Source organism: Carcharhinus amblyrhynchos, chromosome 3, assembly GCF_965287045.1.
Source record: "Carcharhinus amblyrhynchos chromosome 3, sCarAmb.v2.hapA, whole genome shotgun sequence".
In the NCBI taxonomy this organism is placed as follows: Eukaryota; Metazoa; Chordata; class Chondrichthyes; order Carcharhiniformes; family Carcharhinidae; genus Carcharhinus; species Carcharhinus amblyrhynchos.
Genome location: NC_137326.1, coordinates 65,563,737 through 65,589,154, shown reverse-complemented (window position 1 = coordinate 65,589,154; position 25,418 = coordinate 65,563,737). Strand labels below are relative to the sequence as shown.

The 25,418-nt window shown below is 46.7% G+C and overlaps 1 protein-coding gene across 3 annotated transcripts in view; it reads left to right on the top strand.

The window, feature by feature from the left end:
- pfas (phosphoribosylformylglycinamidine synthase) overlaps positions 1 to 25,418 on the top strand; it is a 158,706-nt gene that overhangs the window by 3,707 nt on the left and 129,581 nt on the right. For 2 of the 3 annotated variants that reach the window (XM_080184918.1, XM_080184910.1), the window contains exons 2-7: positions 3,345 to 3,486; positions 3,751 to 3,886; positions 4,179 to 4,284; positions 19,007 to 19,199; positions 21,694 to 21,799; positions 24,701 to 24,841. In XM_080184918.1, the coding sequence (XP_080041044.1) occupies positions 3,345 to 3,486; positions 3,751 to 3,886; positions 4,179 to 4,284; positions 19,007 to 19,199; positions 21,694 to 21,799; positions 24,701 to 24,841 (824 nt within the window). Of the gene's footprint in view, positions 1 to 3,344; positions 3,487 to 3,750; positions 3,887 to 4,178; positions 4,285 to 19,006; positions 19,200 to 21,693; positions 21,800 to 24,700; positions 24,842 to 25,418 lie in introns of those variants that run through there. The other variant, XM_080184925.1, reaches the window with a different exon arrangement.

Sequence of the window (25,418 nt, the reverse complement as noted above, 5' to 3'; positions counted from 1 at the left end):
GAAAAGGGATGAGATCCTGAAGTGTGAATATAGAGTTAGGCAGAAGGCTCGAGGGTTGTTATTTCTGGACTATTGTTGGTGCCATGTGCTTGTGAGAGTAGGTCTAGGAAGATTAGGCAAATGAAAGCTTGGCGTGAGAGCTGGTGTAGGGGGCAGGGATTTAGATATGTAGATCGTTGGGATCTCTTCTGGGGCACGGGTGATGGGTGGGTTATGCCTGAACTGGAGGGGGAACTAATATCCTGGTGGGGAGATTTGATAGAGCCACTTTGGAGGGTTTAAACTAGATTGGTAAGGGAGTGGGAGACAGAAGGTTGAGGACAGCATGGAAATTAAAGAGAGCGTGTTAAATAGTAAAGGCAGTGTCAGTAACCCCAGTACTAGATAGGTCAGGCAAGAATAGGGCAGAAAGCAAGGGAAATTCAGATTAAACTCTATTTAGTTCAATGCAAGAGGCCTAACAGGGCAAGGCAGATGACTTGGGATATTGAGGCTCTGGTCAAAAAGAAGAAGGAGGAATAAGACAAGCATAGGCAGTTGGGATCGAGTGAATCCCTTGAAGAGTATAGAGGTTGTTGGAGTAGAGTTAGAGAAATCAGGAGGGCAAAAAAGGAACATGACATTGCTTTGGCAGATAAGGCAAGGGAGAATCCAAAGAGCTTCTACAAATAGATAAATCAATTTTTTGAAGTTTTTGAAGGGGTAACCAAGAAGGTAGATGAGGGCAGTGCAGTTGATGTTGTCAACATGGACTTTAGCAAGGCTTTTGACAAGGTACCGCATGGTAGGTTTTTGCATAAGGTTAGATTTCGCAGGATCCAGGGTGAGGTGGCGAAATAGATTCAAAATTGGCTTGATGACAGAAGCCAGAGGGTGGTTGTAGAGGGTTGTTTTTCAAACTGGGGACCTGTGACTAGCGATATGCCGCAGGGATCGGTGCTGGGTGCATTATTCTTTGTCATTTATGTTAATGATTTGGAAGGGAATTTAGGAGGCATGGTTAGTAAGTTTGCAGATGGCACCAAGATTGGTAGCATAGAGGATCTTGATCAATTGGGCCAGTGGGTCGATGAATGGCAGATGGAGTTTAATTTAGATAAATGTGAGGTAATGCATTTTGATAGATCAAATTGGGCCAGGACCTACTCAGTTAATGGGAGGGTATTGGGGAGAGTTACAGAGCTATGAAATCTATTGGTACAGGTTCATAACTCCAGGTGGACAGGGTGGTGAAGAAGGCATTCAGCATGCTTGGTTTCATTGGTCAGAACATTGAATACAGGAGTTGGGATGCCTTGTTGAAGTTGTACAAGACATTGGTAAGGCCACACTTGGAATAACGTGTACATCCTGGTCACCCTATTATAGAAAGGATATTATTAAATTAGAAAGAGTGCAAAAAAGATTCACTGGGATGCTACCAGAACTTGATGGTTTGAGTTATAAAGAGAGACTGGATAGACTGGGACTTTTTCTGTCCGGAGTGTAGAAAGCTGAGGGGTGATCTTATAGAGGTCTATGAAATAATGAGGGGCATAGATAAGGTAAGAAAGCTCACAACACCAGGTTAAAGTCCAACAGGTTTGTTTGGAATCAAATAAACCTATTGGACTTCAACTTGCTGTTATAGAATCCTACAGTACACAAGGAGGCCATTCAGCCCATCAGGTCTGCACCGACCACAGTCCCACCACGGCCACATCCCTATAACTCCATGCATTTACCCTAGCTAGTCAACCAAACACTAAGTGGCAATTTAGTATGACCAATCCACCTAACTCGCACATTTTTGGAGTGTGGGAGGAAATGGAGCACTCGGACGAAACCTAGGTCAAGACACGGGGAGAATGTTTGGAGTTTGCACGGACTGTGGCATGTGAGGCAGCAGCGCCACTGTGCCGGAAACTGGACCTTACACGGCTCCAGTCCTTAATCACAAATAGAATGAGGAGACTGTGAGAAGTGTGATGTCCGCAAGTGTTGTGTGACTTGTTACTGTGTCCGCCTTAGTTCAACATCGGCATCTCCACATCACTGTGTAGATAGTTAACATCTTTTCCCAAGGATATAAAACTGGACAGGATAGATTTAAAGTGAATAGGGAGAGATACAAAGGATCCAGATGGGCATTTCTTTCACACACAGGGTGGTGAGTGTCTGGAATGAGCTGCCAGAGGTAGTGTTAGAGACGAGCACAACTTTGTCTTTTAAAAATCATTTATACAGTTACATGGGTAAGGTTAGTACAGAGGGGAAGGGGCCAAACATGGGCAATTGGGACTAGCTTAATGGTAAAACTGGGACAGGTTGGGCCAAAAGGCCTGTTTGCATGTAGTGACTCTATGATCCTTCAAGATTGCAGCACTTCTTCAATTCTGACCCTTCAACAGTGTGGCATTCTCCAGTATTGATCCGCCAACAGTGCGGCACTCCCTCCAGCCCTGTTGCATTCCCTCAATCCTGTCCCTCTGATCATGCATTATTCCCTCAATACTGACCCTGCGATTGCGCAGTACTTGTTGCTGATCAGCTCCTTGTACTTTATGCACGTGTTGTTGTAGCTCTGGATAGTTCAAGGTCAACACAGTAAGAAGTCTCATAATGCCAGGTTAAAGTCCAACAGGTTTATTTGGCAGCAAACGCCACTGTGGCATTTGCTACCAAATAAAGCTGTTGGATTTTACTTGGTGTTGTGAGACTTCTTACTGTGTTTACCCCAGTCCAGTGGCAGCATCTCCACATCATAGCTCAAGGTCAACAGATACTGAGTTTGCAAATTCTGGAAGGCAGGTGAAGGGTTCAGGGGTGGAGTAGCGAAGTGCAGCTTAGCCGGGGTGGTAGGGGAGTGGGAGTGCTGTTGTACGCTTCGCTCCCAGCAAACAACAGACATCTGCAGAGAAGCACAAACAAATTTGGGAACTCTTGAATTGGAAAGTTCATCCACGTTGCTGATTGCTCAATGCTCTGATGAGATACTCATGATTCTGGATTTGATGTGACTCGTGCTGCCAATTACAAGAGTTTCACTTCAACTCGGCTCATTTCAGCTTGCTGCTGTTTCTTGGTGTTTCTTGACAGGTTGTATCTTTCCAGTTCATTTCAGTACTTCTAGCCCACCTTCCAACCCCCCCCTGCTCTCCTCCCCCCCTCGCACCCTCCCGCTCTCCTCCGCCCCCCTCACTCCCTCCCGCTCTCCTCCCCCCACTCGCTCCCTCCCGTCCTCCCCCCCCACCTCGCTCCCTCCTGCTCTCCTCCCCCCACTCCCTTGCCCTTCTTTGATTACACTGTATAGGTGCTGTGCTTATTTCTTATACTGATGTTATGTTGTTCGCTTTCCTCCTCAGATGGTTGTGCTTCATTTCTATAAGAGTCCCACTAAGCTCCCATCTCTGGATGTGGAGAGAATCATCCTTCGGTCTAGGTTGCACCATCTGGACAGGATTGAGTGCGTTAGCCGAGAGCTCTGCTACAATGTTAACTGGACAGGTGGGAATCATATTGGAGTTGTTGGGAAGAGGCACTGTTTGATATCCGTAGCAACTTGGTTGTGATCTGATTCTATTTCACCCTTGATGTCCCTGCTTCAGTCTATCCCCAACTCTTTCCCCCCACCCCCCTCCTTCGGGCTCTCTGTCTCAGTATCGCTAACCCTCTTTGAGTCCTTGGAGCAGCTCACTCAGTTCAGCTGTCCAAACTCTGGCCTCCCTGCTGTGGTGATATGTCTCCTGACTCTCTGATCCTTTTTCACAGGTTCAACCTCTCCCAGTCCACATGACAGGCACAAGCTCACCTGGATTTTTCAATCACCTTTCAATGCCCAGAGCATTTCCACACAACCCATCCTCAGTGCGAGTGATGGAGAGCTGCTAGTGGAGATTGGGCCTAGGTGAGTGTGGACATAGAGCAGGAAGCTCAGGTATGATCAGTGAGTGTGAATAGTACAGCAACCTAAAGCGATGTGTGTTCTGGGTGAGGGGACCATGACCCCTCACAGATGAGCTCCCTGGGGTTTCATTGGGGTCTGACTTCCTTCAGCTTTGACGCATGGTAGCCTACTCAAGTAATGCGGAGGATTGGTGTGGGAGCTCAGTGGAAGGAATTCCTGGTGTTTTGAGTCTTGCTGCTTTTGTTTCTTAGCCTCTGTTCACAAGAAAGTTTGTAACTGTTTCATATTTCAGGTTGAACTTCTCTACAGCCTGGTCGACTAATGCTGTATCAATATGTCACTCCATTGGTTTAACAGCGGTAGATCGGATTGAATGCTCCAGCCGATACCTCCTAAAGGTGAACAGAATGGCTCAATATTATCACTATCTGAAATCAAAATGCACACTGCATCCAGACAGTGTGTATCCCTGCTGGGTCATCAGACTGACAGTCAGAGAATGCAGAGATTCACAGTTGTTCACTGCTGTCTCACTTACTGATGGGGATCTCTGTTTCTCTGCATTGATTAATGATGTTGCTGACATGTCAATATTAGTGAAATAGAGACGCATCATGCTGCAGTAAAGGAAGCAAATTGGAGTTTTTCAGCTACGTTAGACGTCAAGAGAGTAAGGCAAGACTGGATGGTCTTTAATGATAGAAGTGGAAGAGGTGAGACTGATGATTTAAAAGTGTGGACTGACACATGGAGGTGTGATGTTGTTGCCCTCAACAAATATGGTTGAGGGAAGGACAGGACTGATCAAAGGATTGGATAGGGTGGACAGTGAGAGCCTTTTTCCTCAGATGGTGATGGCTAACACGAGGGGACATAGCTTTAAATTAAGGGGTGGTAGTTATAGGATGGATGTCAGAGGTAGGTTCTTTATTCAGAGGGTAGTAAGGGCGTGGAATGCCCTGCCTGCAGCAGTTGTGGATTCGCCAACTTTAAGGGTGTTCAAATGGTCATTAGATAGGCATATGGATAACATTGGAATAGTTTAGGTTAGAGGGTCATTACATTGGTTCCACTGGTCGGCGCAACATCGAGGACCGAAGGGCCTGTACTGCGCTGTAATGTTTTATGTTCTAACTCACTATTCATTGGTAAAAGATCTTCAGACGAGCTAGAAAGGAAGGTAGTGTGGCACTATTAATTAAGGAGTCAATTACTGCAATAAAGAGAGATGATATCTTGGAGTTGGCCTTGATAGACTGGGGAGAGTTACTCCCCAATGTGGATAGACAATGGCAAACATTCAGGGAATGAATAGGGGAACTGTAGCAACTGTTTATTCCTGTCAGGCACAAAAGCAAAATGGGTAAGAGGGCCAATCCATGGCTTACAAAGGAAATTAGAGTGTATCTGATCCAAGGAAGAAGCATATAGATTGGCCAAGAAAACATAAGAACATAAGAAATAGGAGCAGGAGTAGGCCATCTAGCCCTTCGAGCCTGCCCCACCATTCAATAAGATCATGGATGATCTGAAGTGGCTCAGTTCCACATTCCGGCCCTCTCCCCATAACCCTTAATTCCGTCGTCTGTCAAAAACTTATATACCCGTGACTTAAATATATTCAGCGAGGTAGCCTCCACCACTTCAACAGGCAGAGAATTCCAGAGATTTACCACCCTTTGAGCAAAGAAGTCCCTCCTCAACTCCGATCTAAACTGCACCCCCCCTTATCTTAAGGCTGTGCCCTCTAGTCCTACTGTCCTTTCTAAGCGGGAAGAATCTCTCTAACTCTACCCTATCCATCCCTTTCATTATCTTATATGTCTCTATAAGATTCCCCCTCACCCTTCTAAACTCCAACGAGTACAGACCCAGTCTCTTTTCATAGTCCAACCCCCTCATCTCCAGTATCAGCCGAGTGAACCTCCTGTGCACTCCCTCCAAGGCCAAAATATCCTTGCGCAAGTGCGGTGGCCAAAACTGCACACAGTACTCCAGCTGTGGCCTCACCAGTATCCTGTACAGTTGCAGCAAGACCTCCCTGCTTTTATATTCTATCCCCCTCGCTATAAAGGCCAGCATTCCATTTGCCTTCTTGATCACCTGCAGACTGGGTTTTTGCGACTCGTGCACAAGGACCCCCAGGTCCCTCTGCACCGTAGCATGCTGCAGCTTTTCGCCCTTTAAATCCCTCCTACTATTATTTCTGCCAAAGTGGATAACCTCACACTTATTAACATTATACTCCATCTGCCAGGTCCTCGCCCACTCGCTCAGCCTATCCAGATCCCTCTGCAGACTTTCCACACCCTCTGCGCAATTTGCTTTTCCACTCATCTTCGTGTCATCAGCAAATTTCGTCACCCTACGCTCAGCCCCCTCCTCCAGATCATCTATATAAATGGTAAATAGCTGAGGCCCCAGCACCGATCCGTGCAGCACTCCACTAGTCACCAACCGCCAATCAGAATAGCACCCATTGTTACCAACTCTCTGCCTCCTATTAGACAACCAATTGTCTATCCACACTAACACCTTACCCCCAACTCCGTGCACCCTAACCTTCTGCAGCAACCTTTTGTACGGCACCTTATCAAACGCCTTTTGAAAATCGAGAAACACCACATCCACCGGTTCCCCTCTGTCTACTGCACTAGTCACATCCTCATAGAAATCCAATGAATTTGTCAAACACGACTTCCCCTTAACGAATCCGTGCTGCGTTTGCTCGATCAAACCATTCCTTTCTAGGTGCCTCGCTATTTCTTCTTTGATGACGGATTCAAGCATTTTTCCAACTACAGACGTTAAACTAACCAGCCTGTAATGCCCTGATTTTTGCCTACTACCTTTTTTAAACTGCGGCATAACATTAGCCGTTTTCCAATCTTCTGGCACTTCCCTGGAATCCAGCGAATTTTGGTAAATAATCACTAAGGCATCCACTATCACCTCTGCCAAAATAATAGGTCTGAGGATTGAGAGCAGTTTAGAATTCAGCAAAGAAAGACCAAGGGATTGGTTAAGAAGGGGAAAATACAGTACGAAAGTAAACTTGCAGGGAACATAAAGACTAACACTTAGAGTTTCTATAGATACATGAAGAGAAAGCGGTTGGTGAAGACAAATATAGGTCCCCTACAGACATAAATGAGGGAATGTATAATAGGGAACAAAGTGGCTGAGCAACTGAATGTATACTTTTTTTTTATTCATTCGTGGGATATGGGTGTCACTGACTGGCCAGCATTTATTGCCCATCCATTGTTGCCCTTGAGAAGATGGTGGTGAGCTGCTTTCTTGAATTGCTGCATTATGGGTTGACCCGCAATGCCGTTAAGGGATTTTGACCCAGCGATTGTGAAGGAACAGCGATATAATCCCCCTCCTTTGATCTTGAGAGGTCCGACTCTTTCTCTGACAACCCTCTTGTTCCTAACGTATGTATAAAATGCCTTGCAATTCTCTTTAATCCTGTCTGCCAAGGACATTTCACGATCCCATTTTTACCCTTCTAACTCCCTGTGTGAGTTCTTTTCTACTCTCTCTGTATTCCTCCATTGCTTCATCTGTTTTTAGCTGCCTGGACCTTATGTTTGCCTCTTTTTGATTAGACCCACAATTTCCCTGGTTATCCACAGTTCTCGAATCCTACCTTTCCTGCCCTTTCTTTTTACAGGCACATGCCTGTCCTGCACTTCTATCAACTGCTGTTTAAAAGACTGTATGCATAGAACTCAAGGAAGTAGATGTGATCCTAAATGAAAACTTTGTATCAGTATTCACAAAGGAGAGGGACACGTTGATTGGTAGTGTCTCAGAGGGATGTGTAGACCCGTTAGAACAAATCGCAATTACAAGGGAGGAACAAAGAAAATTACAGCACAGGAACAGGCCCTTCAGCCCTCCGGGCCTGTACTGACCATGCTGTCCGACTTAACTAAAACTCCCTACCCTTCCAGGGACCACATCCCTCTATTCCCATCCTATTCATGTATTTGTCAAGATGGCCCTTAAAACTCACTCCCATATTTGCTTCCACTATCTCCCCTGCAATGAGTTCCAGGCACCCACCAATCTGTGTAAAAAATCTGCCTTGTATATCTCCTTTAAACCTTGCCCCTCACACCTTAAACCCGTGCCCCCTGGGAAAAAGCTTCCGACTATCCACTCTCTCCATGCCTCTCGTAATCTTGTAGACTACATTAGTCTTGTAGACTAATTGCAGTGTGAATGTAAGCCTACTTGTGACTAATAAATAAACTTTACTTTTTTCTTCCTGTCACTAAATCTTGCACCCTCCAACATTTCTGGCATTTGATTTGTGTCCTCTTTTGTGAAGATGAAAGTCAACATCCTTGGGGTTACCATTGACCAGAAACTCAACTGAACTCATCATGTAAACACAATGGCTACAACAGCAGGTCAGAGGCTAGGAATATTGTGAATAACTCATCTCCTGACTCCCCAAAGCCTTTCCACCATCCAGAAGGCACAAGTCAGGAGTGTGATGGAATACTCCCCTACTCCCCACTTGCCTTGATGGGTGCTGCTCCAACAACACTCAGGAAGCTTGACACTATCCAGGACAAAGCAGCTTGCTTGATTGGTACCACATCCACAAACATCCACTTCCTCCACTACCAACACTCAAAAGCAGCAGTGTGTACTATCTACAAGGTGCACTGCAGCAATTCCCCAAAGATCCTTAGATAGCATCTTCCAAACCCACAACCACTTCCATCCAGAAGGACAAGGGCAGCAGATAAATCAGAACACCACAATCTACAAGTTCCCCTCCAATCCACTCACCATCCTGACTTGGAAATATATCGCTGTTCCTTCATAATCACTGGGTCAAAATCCTGGAATTCCCTCCCTTAACGGCATTGTGGGTCAACCCACAATGCAGCAATTCAAGAAGGCAGCTCAAGATGTGCCAGATGTCGATTTACCCTTGAACAGCTTCTCCCAATCAACAGCCACCAAATCCTGCCTAATCTGGCTGTAGTTAGCCTTCCCCCAATTCAGCACATTACCCATAGGACAATACTCATCCTTTTCCATGACTATTCAAAAGTTTACAGAATTGTGGTCACTATTTGCCACATGTTCCCCCACTGAAACTTTGACCTGACTGGACTCATTCCCCAGTACTAGGTCCAGTTTAGCTCCCTCTCTAATTGGACTATCAACATATTGTTCCAAAGAACCTTCCTGGACACATTTTATAGGTTCATAAATTCACAACTCCCACAAGCCATTTTTGTTCTTTGGTGTTCCGCAGCTCCACCCATTCAGATTCCACGTTGTCCAGGCTAATATCCTTCCTTACTCTTTAACCAGCAAGGCTACCCTTTCCTTTCCATCTATCCTTCCTGAATATTGAATACCCCTGGATGTTGGGTTCCCATCCCTGATCACCCTGGAGCCAGATCCCTCTGATATCACTTGCATCATATCCATAATAACTATCTGCGCAGTTAATTCATTCACTTTATTATAAATGCTCCTCACATTGAGACACAGAGCCTTCAGGCATTTTTTTTGGCATTCATTGCCCTCTGAGAATTATGATGTAATGTGGCCCTTTTTGATTTTTGTCTTTGGCTTCTCTGCGTCCACTATTCTCTTACCGCCCTTTGTTTCTGTCCCCACTTTCCTTCCCTCTGACTTCCTGCATCGGTTTCCATCCCCTGCCACATTAGTTTAAACCCTCCCCAACAGCAACAACAAACATTCCCCCTTCGACATTGGTTCCATTCCAGCCCAGGTGCAAACTATCTGATTTGTACTGGTTCCATCTCCCCCAGAACCGGTTTCAATGTCCCAGGAATTTGAAACCCACCCTCTTGCACCATCCCTCAAGCCTTCATCTTAACTATCATGACATTCCTGCTCTGACTAGCACGTGGCACTAATAACAATCCAGAGATCACTACCTTTGAGGTCCTACTTTTTAGTTTAGCTCCTAACTCCCCAAATTCAGCTTGTAAGACCTCATTCCATTTTTTACCTATATCGTTGGTGCCTATATGCACCATGACAGCTGGCTGTTCACTCTCCCCCTCCAGCTGCTCCAAGACATCCTTGACCCTTGCACCAGGGAGACAACATACCATCCTGGAGTGTTGTTTGCATCCACAGAAATGCCTATCTATTCTCTTACAATTGAATCCCCTATCTTTATCCTGCTCCCCTGTGCAGCAGAGCCAGCCACGATGCCATCAACCTGGCTGCTGCCATCTTCCCTCAGTGAGCTGTCTCCTCCAACAGTATCCAAAATGGAATATCTATTTTGGAGAGAGATGACCATAGGGCACTCCTGCAGTGCCCTCCTACTCTTCATCTGTCTGGTGGTCACCCATTCCCTATCTTCCTCAGTAATTTGTATCTGCGGTGTGAGCAACTCACTGAATGTGCTATCCGCAATTTACTCAGCATCATGGATGCTCCAAAGTGAATTCATTTGCAGCTCCAGAGCCGTCAAGCGATCAAACAGGAGCTGCAGTAGACATGTTTCCAGCATGTGAAGGAGCCAGGGACACCAGAAAGGTCCAGTGAATTCCTACATCGCACAAGAGGAACATGACAGGGACCTGGGATCTCCGCCATTACTTGACCCTTAAATTGCCTCACAACAAAACTGCAATGCCATGAGGAAAAAAGAGAAAAACGAAAAAAAAAACACTACTTACCTGCTGGCTGTGGCGTCACAGTTCAATTTCTTTCTACTTCTCCCTTGCCCTCGAGTCTCCTTTGCAGGTCCATCTCTGTGCTCCTCCCAAAGGTGAGCACCTCTTTCCCCTCAGCACCGAATTCCTACTCCGCTCCAAATTTCCAATACCCTCACTTTGGCTGATCTTGCTTTGGCTGCTGTCTCTCTCCCACCGGTGCACACAAACTCACTGGTCGTGCGCTTGTTAAAACCAGTGCCTTAAATACAGCTGAAGTGAGCTGAGCTGAGATGACTCACACATCAGTTTAAAATTCCTAAGTGATCACAACTATTGAGGCCCTAACCAGGCTTCACTTGATTGACAGATTACTGCCACATAGCTAACTGGGTCAGTTGCTGGCGTGTCAAGCTCACTGTATTAATCACAAAAAGCTAGCGTGCAAGTTCAGCAGGTAATAGGAAAGGCAAATGCAATATTGGCCCTTATTTCAAAGGAGATGAAATATAAAAATAGAAAAGTCTTGCTAAAACCATACAAGGCACGAGTTAGACCACACCTGGAATACTGTGAACAGTTTTGGTCCCTTTATTTAAGGAAATATATATTGGCATTGGAGACAGTCCAGAGAAGGTTCACTAAGTTGATCCTGGGTTTAGAAGGATTTTCTTATGAGGAGAACATAAGAACATAAGAAATAGGAGCAGGAGTAGGCCATCTAGCCCTTTGAGCCTGCCCCGCCATTCAATAAGATCATGGCTGATCTGTCGTGGCTCAGTTCCACATTCCCGCCCTCTCCCCATAACCCTTAATCCCCTCTCTTACCAAAAACCCATCAACCCGCGTCTTAAAAATATTTAGCGAGGTAGCCTCCACCACTTCAACGGGCAGAGAATTCCAGAGATTTACCACCCTTTGAGTGAAGAAATTCTTCCTCAACTCCGTTCTAAACCGCCCCCCCCCTTTATCTTGAGGCTGTGCCCCCTAGTCCTACTGTCCTTTCTGAGCGGGAAGAGCCTCTCCACCTCCATCCTATCCATCCCATTCAACATCTTGTACGTCTCAATGAGATCTCCCCTCATTCTTCTAAACTCTAACGAGTACAAGCCTAGTTTATTCAGCCTCTCCTCATAGCTCAACCCCCGCAACTCCGGCATCAGCCTAGTAAACCTCCTCTGCACTCCCTCCAAGGCCACAATATCCTTGCGTAAGCACGGTGCCCAAAACTGCACACAGTACTCCAGCTGCGGCCTCACCAATGCCCTATACAGCCGCAGCAAGACCTCCCTACTTTTATATTCAATCCCCCTCGCTATGAAGGCCAGCATCCCATTCGCCTTCCCGACCACCTGCTGCACCTGCAAGCTGGGTTTTTGCGACTCATGCACAAGGACCCCGAGGTCCCTCTGCACCGTCGCCTGCTGCAGTTTTTCGCCACGTAAGTAAGAGGAGACATTGAGTAGGATGGGCCTGTACTCAGTGGAGTTTACAAGAATGAAAGGCAACCTTATTCAAACATACAGAATTCTCGAGGAGCTTGACATGGTAGATGCTGAGAGGTTGTTTCCCCTTGTGGGAGAGTCTTGGACCAGAGGGCATAATCCCAGAGTAAAGCAGTCATCCGTTTTACAGAGATGAGGAGGAATTTCTTTGCTCAGAGAGTATTGCGATTCATTGAGGGTATCCTGAGATTACTACCTTTGAGATCCTGCATTTTAATTTATTTCCTAGCTCCCTTTATCCTGCTTTCAGGACCACATCTCTCTTACCTACATTGTTGGTACTGGTAAGTACCATGATTTCTGGCTGTTCGCTCTCCCCCTTCAGAATTCTGCTCGGTGAAATCCTTGACACTGGCACCAGGGAGGCAACATACATACCATCCTGAATTCACATCTGCAGCCACTTACAAATAAAATCACCAATCAGTATTGCTCTCCCATTCTTTATTTTTTTCCCCACTTTATGTAGCCACTTGTGGTGCCATGGACTTGACTCTTGCTGCATTCTCTTGAGAAACCACCTTCAAAATGTAAAACATATTAGAGAGGGAGATGGACTCGGGGAGCTCTGGGACTGCTACTTTTTTCTGTCAGGTGATCATGCATTCTCTTCCTGCCTGCACACTCCCAACCTTGATGTGACCATCCCACTGGATGTGCCATCCACAAAGATCTGATCCTTGCGGATGCCCCACAGTGAATCCAGTTGCAGCTCCAGTCCGAAACACGGATTTCAAAATAGCTGCAGGCTGGAGACACTTTCTGAACAAGTGGTCATCCTGAATACTGAAAGTGTCCCTGACTTCCCAAATTACACAGGAAGAACGTTCCACATGACCAAGCTGCCCTGCCATGTTACCCTTAAATTATCCACTTTACCTCTTATAGTGCATTATAGTCAGTAGGAAGTAGGCAGTTCAGAGGTGTATAAGAGTAATAATTGGATATTTATATCAGGGATTTCAACTTTTGCAACATTTAAAGGAGGTGCATTTTTTGCATTGTATCCAGGGGTGTTTTTTGTATCAATATATAGAAGGCCCAACAAGGGATAGATGGTGCAGTGTTGGATCTGGTTGTGGGGAGCAATTTAACGATGGTGACCATAACACTGTATGGTCCAAATTTCAGGGCAAGGAGAAATATAGCTTGCAAAAAGTGGCGTTGGATTGTGGGAAGGCAGATCTTATTAAAATAAGACACAATGTGGCTAAAGTTGACTGGGTAGGTCTACAGCAGAGCAATGGGGAGACGTTCAAAAAGGAGCTAGGGAGAGTATCCCTTCGGGGTAAATGTAGCAGAAAAAAGTTCAGGAAACCCTGGATGTCTCGATTAATTCAGGATTGGATGAGCAAGAAGAGGAAGGCTTTCGGCAAGTTCAAAGGGAGCAAGTCGGCTGTGGCCCTAGAAGAATATAGGAAATGCAAGAGAGAACTTAAGTAGTTAGAAGAGCAGAAAGGGGCATGAGAAAGGCCTTGTATAGAACATAGAACAGTATAGCACAGTACAGGCCCTTCAGCCCTCAATGTTGTGCCGAGCTATGTCCAAACCCAAGATCAGACTATCCCATTCCCGATAATTCTGGTGTGCTCCATGTGCCTATCCAATAACTGCTTGAAAGTTCCTAAAGTGTCCGACTCCACTATCACAGCAGGCAGTGTATTCCACACCCCAACCACTCTTTGAGTGAAGAATCTACCTTAGGCATCCTTCCTGTATCTCCCATCATGAACCTTATAGTTATGCCCCCTAGTAACAGCTACGTTCACCCCAGGAAATAGTCTCTGCACGTCCACGCTATCAATCCCACTCATCATCTTATAAACCTCTACGAAGTCACCTGTCATCCTCTTCCTCTCTAAAGAGAAAAGCTCCAGCTCCAGCTACCGCAACCTTTCCTCATAAGACCTACCCTCCAAACCACGAGCATCCTGGTAAATCTCCACTGCACTCTCCAATACTTCTACATCTTTCTTATAGTGAGGTGACCAGAACCGAACACAATATTCCAAATGTGGTCTCACCAACGTCCAGTATAGTTGCAGCATAACTCCACGACTCTTAAACTCAAACCCCTTGTCAATAAACGCTAACACACTACAAGCCTTCTTCACAGCTCTATCCACTTGAGTGGCAACCTTCAGAGATCTGTGGATATGAACCCCAAGATCTCTCTGTTCCTCCACATTCCTCAGAACCCTGCCATTGACCCTGTAATCCGCATTCAAGTTTGTCCTACCAAAATGAATCACCTCGCACTTATCAGGATTAAACTCCATCTGCCACTTCTCGGCCCAGCTCTGCATCCTATCAATGTCTCTTTGCAGCCTGCAAGAGCCCTCCACCTCATCCACTACTCCACTAATCTTGGTGTCATCAGCAAATTTACTAACCCACCCTTCAGCCTCCTCTTCCAAGTCATTGATAAAAATCACAAATAGCAGAGGAACCACCACTGATCCCTGTGGTATACCGCTGGTAACTGGCCTCCAGTCTGAAAATTTTCCTTCCACCATCTTCTATGAGACAGCCAGTTACTTATCCAATCTGTCAAATTTCCTTCTATCCCACACCTCCTTAACTTCTACATGAGCTTACCATGGGGAACCTTATCAAACACCTTATTAAAATCCATGTGTGTGACATCTACTGCTCTACCTTCATCTACACACTTAGTTACCTCCTGAAAGAATTCAATCAAATTTGTGAGGCTGGACTTGCCCCACACGAAACTGTGCTGACTATCCTGGATTAAACTGCATCTTTCCAAATGGTCATAAATCCTATCTTTCAGGCCCCTTTCCATTAACTTACCTACCACCAAAGTAAGGCGAATTGGCCTATAATTACCAGGGTCATTCCTATTTCCTTTCTTGAAGAGAGGAACAACATTTGTCACTCTCCAGTCCTCTGGCACAATCCCTGTGGACAGTGAGGACCCAAAGATCAAAGCTAAAGGCTCCGCAATCTTATCCCTTGCCGCCCAAAGTATCCGAGGATGTATCCCATCTGGCCCAGGGGACTTATCAACTCTCAGGTTTTTCAAAAACTTGTGAATGAGATTAAGGAGAATCCGAAGATATTTTATAAATACATTAAAAGGAAGCGATTAACCAAGGGAAGAATAGGGCCCATTAGGGAGAAAGGGTGCAATTTGTGTGTGAAGCTACAGGATTTTGGAAGGATGTTAAATGAATGCTTCTCTTTTGTCTTCGCTTAGGAAACGGAGAAAGTAAGTATGCAATTCAGGAAGAGGGACTATGATGAACTGGCACCGTTTGACCTAGGAAATAGGGTGGTAGTGGAGGCTCTAATGGGTTAAAAATAGACAAATCTTTGGCCTGGATGAACTGCATCCCAGGCTGCAGTACGAGGTGAGGCAGGGAATTGCAGGGGCTCTGACACATTTTTACTTCCCCTCTGTTTACGGGGTAAGTCATGATGTGGAGATGCTGGTGTTGGATTGGGTAAGCACAAAAAGAAGTCTCAACACCAGATTAAAATCCAACAGGCTTATTCAGCAGTGCAAGCTTTTGAAGTATCGCTCATTCTTCAAATGAGTTAACTGACTCAGAAGCTAGAAGAAGAAGCGATACTCCAAAAGCTTGTGCTATCAAATAAACCTGTTGGACTTTAACCTGGTGTTGTGAAATTTCTCACATGGGGGAAGTGCCAGAGGACTGGAGGATGGCTAAAGTGATCCCTCTTTTCAAGAAAGGTGGTAGAGATGAGTCAGGAAATTACAGACATAAGAACATAAGAAATAGGAGCAGGAGTAGGCCATCTAGCCCTTCGAGCTTGCCCCGCCATTCAATAAGATCATGGCTGATCTGAAGTGGATCAGTTCCACTTTCCCGCTTTCTCCCCATAACCCTTAATTCCCTTGTCTGTCAAAAACCTATCTACCCGTGACTTAAATACATTTAGCGAGGTAGCCTCCACCACTTCAGCAGGCAGAGAATTCCAGAGATTCACCATCCTTTGAGTGAAGAAGTTCCTCCTCAACTCCATTCTAAACTGTCCCCCCCGTATCTTGAGACTATGCCCTCTAGTCCTGCTGTCCTTTCTGAGCGGGAAGAATCTCTCTACCTCTACCCTATCCATCCCTTTCATTATCTTATACGTCTCTATAAGATCCCCCCTCATCCTTCTAAACTCCAACGAGCACACACCCAATCTATTTAGTCTCTCTTCATAGTCCAACCCCCTCATCTCCGCTATCAGCCTAGTGAACCTCCTGTGCACTCCCTCCAAGGCCAAAATATCCTTGCGCAAGTGCGGCGACCAAAACTGCACACAGTACTCCAGCTGCGGCCTCTCCAGTGCCCTGTACAGTTGCAGCATGACCTCCCTGCTTTTATATTCTATCCCCCTCGCTATAAAGGCCAGCATCCCATTTGCCTTCTTTATCACCTGCTGCACCTGCAGACTGGGTTTTTGTGACTCATGCACAAGGACCCCCAGGTCCCTCTGCACCGTAGCATGCTGCAGCTTTTCGCCCTTTAAATAGTAATCCCTCCTATTATTCCTGCCAAAGCGGGTAACCTCACACTTGCTAACATTGTACTCCATCTGCCAGGTCCTCGCCCACTTGCTCAGCCTATCCCGATCCCTCTGCAAACCGGTGAGTCTCACGTCAGTGGTAGGAAAACTTTTGGAGATAATTCTGAAGGAGTGGTTTAATATCCACTTGGAGAACCATGCTTAATTAGGGATAGTCAGCATGGCTTTATCAGGGGGAGAACATGTTTAATAAATTTATTAGAATTTTTCGAAAATGTGATTGTGTGTGGATCAGGGAAGTTCTGTTCATGTATTTTAATGTAATGGACTTTAGCAAAGATTTTGATAAAGTACCACATGGGGTACTGATTGAGAAGATTAAAGCACATGGAATTCAGGGAAACTTGGTGAGTTGAATCAGAAACTTAGTAATAGGATACAAAGGGTAGTGGTAGAAGGCTATTCATGTGACTGAATGTCACTGTCGATTGTACCACAAGGATCAGTACTGGGATCCTTAGTGTTTGTTATATCCATAAACGATATAGATGAAAATGTGGGGAGAATGATAAACAAGTTTGCAGGTGACACCAAGATTGGTAGGGTGGTCAGTAGTGAAGAAGAGGGATGTAGGTTACAGGAATATATAGATGGGTTGGTCAGATGCAGTGACACGTGGTACTTAACCCTGTTAAGTGTGAGATGATTCACTTTGGAAGAAGAAACAAGGTAAAAGGGAATATTTAATGACACTGGGAAGCTCAGAGGAATCTTGGGGTAATTATTCACAGATCCCTGAAGTTGCAGAGCATGTGAATAGGGTAATTAAGAAAGCATATAGGACATTTGTTTTCATCAGTTGTGTTTGAGTATAAGACCAAGGATGAAATGTTGGAGTTATACAGAGTATTGGTTAGGCCACAGCTGGAGTACTGTGTGCAGTTCCAGTTACCTCACTGTACGAAAGATGTGATAGCACTCGAAGGGGTACAGAGGAGGTTCATCAGGATATTGCCTGGGATGGAGCATTTGAGCTATAAGGAGAGACTGGATAGGCTTGAATTGTTTTACGAACAAAAGAACAAAAAGTTACAGCACAGGAACAGGGCCTTTGGCCTTCCAAACTTACACCGACCATGCTGTCCAACTTAACTAAAACCCCCTACCCTTCGGGATCATCCCTCCATTCCCATCCTATTCATATATTTGTCCAGACACCCTTAGAAGTCACTATCATGTCTGTTTCCACTACCTTCCTGGCAGTGAGTTCCAGGCATCCACCACCCTCTGAGTAAAAAACTTGCCTCATACATCTCCTTTAAATCTTGCCCCTCACATCTTAAACCTTTGCCCCTTAGTAATTGACTCTTCGACCCTGGGAAAAAACTTCTGACTATCCACTCTGTCCATGCCTCTCATAATCTTGTAGACTTCTATCAGGTTGCCCCCTCAACCTCCATCATTCCAGTGAGAATAAACCAAGTTTTTTCAACCTCTCCTCATAGCTAATGCCCTCCATATCAGGCAACGTTGTGGTAAATCTTTTCTGTAGCCTCTTGTGCAGACACAATCGCTTCTCCAAAGCCTCCACATCCTCCTTGTAGTGTGGCGTTCTGAATTGAACACTATATTCCAAGTGCGGCCTAACTAAGGTTCTATAAAGCTGGAACTTGACTTGCCCATTTTTAAAATCAATACCCCGGCCGATGAAGGCAAGCATGCTGTATGTCTTCTTGACTACCTTCTCTACCTGCGTTGCCACTTTCAGTGACCTGTATACCTGAACACCCAGATCCCTTTGCCTATTAATACTCTTAAGGGTTCTGCCATTTACTGTATATTTCCTATCTATATTAGACCTTCCAAAATACATTACCTCACATTTGTCCGGATTAAATGCCATCTACCATTTCTCCGCCCAAGTCTCCAACTGATCCATATCCTGCTGTATCCTGTGATGATTCTCATTGCTATCTGCAAATCCACCTCACATTTGTCCAGAATCTGTATTAGATCTTCCAAAATGCATTACCTCACGTTTGTTTTCTTTAGAGCAGAGAAGGCCAAAGGGGAACATGATTGAAGTGTCTAAGATTATGAGGGATATGGATAGGGTGAGTAAGGATCAGCTGTTCCCATTGGTTGAGAGGTCAATTATGAGGGGGCCTGGTTTTAGAGTAAGGGGCAGGACATTGAGAAAAAAATCTTAGTCACGCAGAAGGTGGTGAGGATCTGAAATGTACTGCCTGGGAATGTAGTTGAGACCAGAAACCTTACAACCTTTAAAAAATATTTGATGAGCACTTGAACAATTGTAACATTCAAGGATATGGTATAAGTACAAGAAAATGGGATTAGTGCGCCTTTAGTGTTAGATATTGTTAGTGCAGACACGATTGCCCGAATGGCCTTTTCTGCACTGTATGACTCTGTTATAGGTCCGTGAGGTAGAGCAATTGGGAGCTGATGCCCAGAGTGAGCTGATGGCTGCTTTCTATGATCGGATGACGGAGTGTATTTATGAACGACCCATCGAGAGTTTCCAAGTGTCAGCCCAGCCGGCAGAGGTGTATGAAGTGGATGTGGTGACAGGAGGCAAAAGAGCACTGGAGAAAGCAAACCGCGAAATGGGTAAGTGTAGGTGGTTGGCTACAAGTCTGGGGTCATGGAGTGGGATGGGATTGGGCACAAGACTTGGGTTGTGGAGGGGGCAGAGGGATTAGTTACAGAACTTGGGTCATGGGGAGAAGGGATTGGGACAAGATTTACCAGGATGCTGCCTGCTACGGAGGACATTTGCTATTAGGTGAGGTTGGAGAAACTTGGTTTGTTCTCACTGGAATGATGGAGATTGAGGGGTGACCTAATAAAAGTCTACAAGATTATGAAGAGCATGGACAGAATGGATAGTCAGAAGCCTTTTCTCTGGATGAAAGAGTCAATTAACAGGGGGCATAGGTTTAAGGTGCGAGAGGCAAGGTTCAAAGGAGATATACAAGGCAAGTTCTTTACACAGAAGGTGCTGGGTGCCTGGAACTCGCTGTTGGGGGAGGTAGCGGAAGCAGTATGATAGTGACTTTTAAGGGGCATCTTGACAAATGTGTGAATAGGATGGGAATAGAAGGATATGATGCCTGGAAAGTTAGGAGATTCTAGTTCAGTTGGACAGCATGGTTGATGTAAGCTTGGAGAGCTGAAGGGTCTGTTTCTATGCTGTAATTTTCTTTGGTCTCTAAGATTGGGGTCATGGAAGAGGGAGGAGATTGGGAAATAGACAGGTCATGGAGTGGCCCCCTCTCACTCCCTTGTCACTCCCCTCTCACTTGCACCCAATCCCTTCCACCAGTGACTCTGGACTCGTACCCAACCCCCTTCCAGTGACCCCGGGAGATGATTGGATGTTAGACAGAGGACAGGGGAGTGAGAGGGGGTGGGTGCAAGTCCAGGGTCACTGGCGGAAGGGGTCGGGTGTGAGTCCGGGGTCACTGGTGGAAGGGGTTGGGTGCAAATCAAAAGTTTCTAGGGGAGGGGTAAGAAATGTGGAGTCTATGGGGGAGTGATCTTGTAAAAGGCTGGACTCATAGTGGAAGGGTGCAGAGGGGTTGGTGGAGATAGAAGCCGAGGTCTACTGAAGGCATTGGGCGGGGAAGGCGTACAATGACTGGGGACAGTAGAGGAGGGGAGCTTTGGTCACATTGGATGGGAATACCCACATACAGGAAGTGAGATGGGGGGGTGGTGATTTTACTGAAAAAAATTCTAAGCGCTGAATTGGCGGGAAAAATGCTGTAATTCATTGTTTTTCAGTATAAGTTCAGACTCGTATGTCCCACGTTCTGTGGACAGTTGTGAATATTATTAAAAGCTTGGGGGCAGGGCCTATTCATGCGGGAGGCTGACAGTTCTGGAACTCTGCACATGCGCAGTGGCACCAAACTGTCAGCCGCTCGATCGATGGCCAGCCAGAGACCATCACAGTGCTGCATCCCTCCCCCCAACCAATCGCTCCTAAACAAACCCCCTTGGCATTGCCCAATGCCTGCCCCCTACTCCCACTAATTGTCCCTAAACCCACAATGGGCTCTACCCCTTGGCACTGCCCGATGCCTGGTGGATAGTGCCACGGTGCTTCCTGGCTGTGGGCTCTTTCCCCCGTGGGCAGTGCCAAGCAGCACTGCCAGAGTGCTTATGCCCAAGGGGCCCCGATTGCGTCCTTCACTCCAGCAGGGTCTCCCACTAGTTCTCCAAATGTAGGGAGCTACTCTGAACCCTGCTGGAGTGAAATTGTACTGGCAGGGTGAGAGATGCTGTCAGGCCAAGAGAATTCGGTCCTGGGCCCGATGATCATATTTAAATAACATTAAAAATAGATTAAAATTACTTAACTGGTCTTCCTGCCAGTTTCCAGCACGGTCCCGACCACACTGCCTTTCCAGCAGTAAAAGACACGCGTGTGTCGGGAACGCACACGCGAATCCCATGAATGTATGCATGTGGCTCCCAACCCAATCCATTAAAAAATAGCGGGTTGGTCCCTCTGGGAGCCTGGAGTGGACTGGGGGAGGGGGAATTTGGGGATCAAATTGTCCTAATTTCAATGGACTTAATTCAGCTCCATAGCCTATAATATATTAGGTTCAAATTGTACCATGATATTTGGTGGAAATTTAAATTCTATTAATTAATAAGTTCAATTAACTGATAAATCTGGAATTGAAAGCTAGTCTTAGGGGTGACAATAAAACTACCATCGATTGTAGTAAAAATCGATCTGGTTCATTGTTGCCCTTTTGGGAAGGAAATGTGTCATCCTTACTTGGTTTGGCTTACATGTGATTGCAGACCCACAGCAATGTGCTTAACTTTATTTTCCTAATTTTTGGATACCACCCCAGCAGTTTCTCCAGTAAGTTCCTAGTTTTCTTCCAGTATTTAGCTTTTTGCATTTAACAGAAGCTTCCCCTTTTTGTTTTACTCCAGTGACCAGAATGGAAGTATCTCACTGGTGTCAGGGCAATGGATGGCAGTGAGCAGCTGCAGAACATCCTGACAAAGGAAGATAAATAGCCAGAGGTTAATTTCTTTCTCCACTGCAGTGCTAACACTTACCATCTTAATTCTACAGGGCTCGCCTTTGATGATTGGGACCTGGAATATTACACAAGATTGTTTGAGAAGGTGGGGAGGAATCCTAGTAGTGTGGAGTGCTTTGATCTGGCTCAATCCAACAGGTCAGCCTGATTCTTGACATTTGTCAAATTAAGTTTACTGTCCTCCCCCTATTCCCATTCTCATCCCATTGTCTCAAAGCAAAGGTAAAGTTGGTGGTAATTGGGGATCAAAGTTTCTGCACGTTGGAGTCATACAGCAACGAATATGCTTAGAATCATAGGGCACAGAAAAGGCCCTTCAACCCATCGAGTTCACACTGACACATTCAAAACACCTGCACTCTCACCGAATCCCATCTACAGGTACTTGGCCCTGAATGTTATGATATGCGAAGTGTTCATCCAGGTACATATTAAAGGATATGATGCAACCTACCTCTACCACCCTCCCTGGTAGCGCATTCCAGACTGTCACCACACTCTGGTTAAAAATGTTTTTCCTCACATCCGCCTCCTGCCCCCCCCCACCTTGAACCTATGTCCCCTTGTGGCAGACCCTTCAACTAAGGGGAACAACTTCTCCTTATCCACTCAGTCCATATCCCTCATAACCTTGTACATACATCTCGATCAGGTCGCCCATCTGTCTTCTTTGCTCCAACAAAAACAACCCAAGACTACTTTTCATAACTTAAATGTTCCATTCCAGGCAGTATCCCGGTGAATCTCTTCTGCAACCCCTCCAGTGCAATCACATCTTACCAATAATATGGTGACCAGAACTGCACCCACTTCTCTAGCGGTGGCCTCGTCAAAGTTCTATAGAACATCAACGCGACTTCCCTGCTTTTGTAATCTGTGTCCTGATTGATAAAGGCAAGTGTCCCTTATACCCTTTTCACCAACCTATTAACATGCCCTTTCACCAAGGTCCTACAGAACTTCCTAGTGTCCTACTTCCTTGTCAAATTACTGCTTCCAAAGTGTATCACCTCACACTTTATAGGGTTAAATTTTATCTGCCCATTTGACTATTCCAGTTATATCTTCTTGTAGCCAATACACTCTGTCTCACTGTTAACCACATGGCCGATCTTTGTATCATCTGCAAATTTGCTCATCCTACCCCCCACATAGTCATCAATATCATTTACATAAGTGATGAATAGTAGGGGGCCCAGTGCAGATCCCTGTGGCATGCCACTAGACGTGAGCTTCCAGTCACCAAAGCAGCCTTTTGTCATCACTCTCTGTCCTATAACTGAGCCAATTTTGAATCCTTTTTATCAAATTGCCCTGTATCCCATGCATATTTACCTTCTTTATGTCCAGGTGAAACCTTGTCAAAGGCTTTACTGAAATCCATATGAGCTACATTGACTGCAGTACCCTCGTCTATGTACCTCGTCACCACCTCAAAAAATTCAATCTAATTTGTTAGGCTAAACCTACCTTTGCTGAAGCCATGTATCCCAGATTTAGTTTTACCTCTCCAAGTGGAGACAGATGCTCCCCTTCAGAAGTTTCCCTAGTAGTTTCCATACCACTAACGTAAAACTTACTGGTCTGTAGTTTCTGGTTTATCCCAACAATCGTTCTTAAATAGCGGAACCACATCAACTGTTCTACAGTCATCTCGCACCTCCTCCATGGTCACTGAGGAATTGAAAATTTGGGTCAGAGCCCCTGCAATCTCCTGCCTCGCCTCCTAAAGCAGCTGAGATCACATTTCATCTGCACCTAGACATTTATCCACTTTTAAGGCTAACAACACCTTCAGGGTGTGGACAAAGAAGGGCGAGCAAAAGGGGTGTGCGCGAAGAGACAACATCTGCAGTAGCCTGTCCTTCCCTATGTCAGTTTCCTCAAGAACTTCAGTCCCTTGCTTGCTCCCCCTTCTCTCCGCCTCCGGCTTGCTGCCCCTTCCCTCCGCCTCCGGCTTGCTGCCCCTTCCCTCCGCCTCCGGCTTGCTGCCCCTTCCCTCCGCCTCCGGCTTGCTCCCCCTTCTCTCCGCCTCCGGCTTGCTGCCCCTTCCCTCCGCCTCCGGCTTGCTGCCCCTTCCCTCCGCCTCCGGCTTGCTGCCCCTTCCCTCCGCCTCCGGCTTGCTGCCCCTTCCCTCCGCCTCCGGCTTGCTGCCCCTTCCCTCCGCCTCCGGCTTGCTGCCCCTTCCCTCCGCCTCCGGCTTGCTGCCCCTTCCCTCCGCCTCCGGCTTGCTGCCCCTTCCCTCCGCCTCCGGCTTGCTGCCCCTTCCCTCCGCCTCCGGCTTGCTGCCCCTTCCCTCCGCCTCCGGCTTGCTGCCCCTTCCCTCCGCCTCCGGCTTGCTGCCCCTTCCCTCCGCCTCCGGCTTGCTGCCCCTTCTCTCCGCCTCCGGCTTGCTGCCCCTTCTCTCCGCCTCCGGCTTGCTGCCCCTTCCCTCCGCCTCCGGCTTGCTGCCCCTTCTCTCCGCCTCCGGCTTGCTGCCCCTTCCCTCCGCCTCCGGCTTGCTGCCCCTTCCCTCCGCCTCCGGCTTGCTGCCCCTTCCCTCCGCCTCCGGCTTGCTGCCCCTTCCCTCCGCCTCCGGCTTGCTGCCCCTTCCCTCCGCCTCCGGCTTGCTGCCCCTTCCCTCCGCCTCCGGCTTGCTGCCCCTTCCCTCCGCCTCCGGCTTGCTGCCCCTTCCCTCCGCCTCCGGCTTGCTGCCCCTTCCCTCCGCCTCCGGCTTGCTGCCCCTTCCCTCCGCCTCCGGCTTGCTGCCCCTTCCCTCCGCCTCCGGCTTGCTGCCCCTTCTCTCTCTATTCCTTTCTTCTGATGGAGAGAGAGAGAGGGAGTAAGTTGGAGATGGACAGAATGGAGGGCAGGCGAAGGACTGAAGTTCTTGAGGGAAGGACAAGGTACTGGAGATGCTTATCATCGCGCACCCCTTGCTGCCGCACGCAGTCCCCCGACCCGCTTTTTCTTGTTATTTTTTTCTCTCCCCCTTCTTTTCACACTCACTGGTAATTTCCCAGGTTCCTTTGGATAACACTGTTGCTTTTGTTCCCCCAGTGAACACAGTCGGCATTGGTTCTTTAAGGGTCGTTTGATGATTGATGGTGAAGCCAAACCAAAGAGTCTTTTCGATCTGATCATGAGGACACAGGATTACAGCAACAAGAACAATGTCATCAAATTCTCTGACAACAGCAGGTGAGCACCATAAAGATAGCTTAAAAGCTTCAGCAGGGAATTGTGACATGGAATGTCAGGAAGAAAGGGAAGCAGTGCGCAGCTGCGGGTGTCACCTGCCCTGCGGGGTGAGGTGGGGTGGCATAAGGTTACAGCTGGGCACAAGGAAGGATAGCATGTGGTAGATGGATGACGTGACTATCATTACAAGGGCTGGTAGAATGAGGATCACTGCTGAGTATGGAGGGTTGTTATGCAGGTCACTGGTGAAGGGTGGCATGTGGTGAGTGTTGGAGTTTCGTTTGAAGGTCATTGTAGTGTAGATGGTGAGAGGGTCACCGCAGCAAATGTTGAGTGAGGAGATTGAGTTGAGCACAGGGCAAGGAGGGTCTCAGAGGTACAGAGAGTGCATGGGATGCACGCTATTCAGTATTTGAGCATGAAGGATGGACAGTGTTGAATTCTGCTGAGTTCAGCTAGAGCATTAGTTTAAAAAAATTGGCAAGTCATTTTGCAACTTTATAGAACCTTAGTTAGGCCGCACTTGGAATATAGTGTTCAATTCTGGTCATCGCACTACCAGAAGGATGTGGAGGCT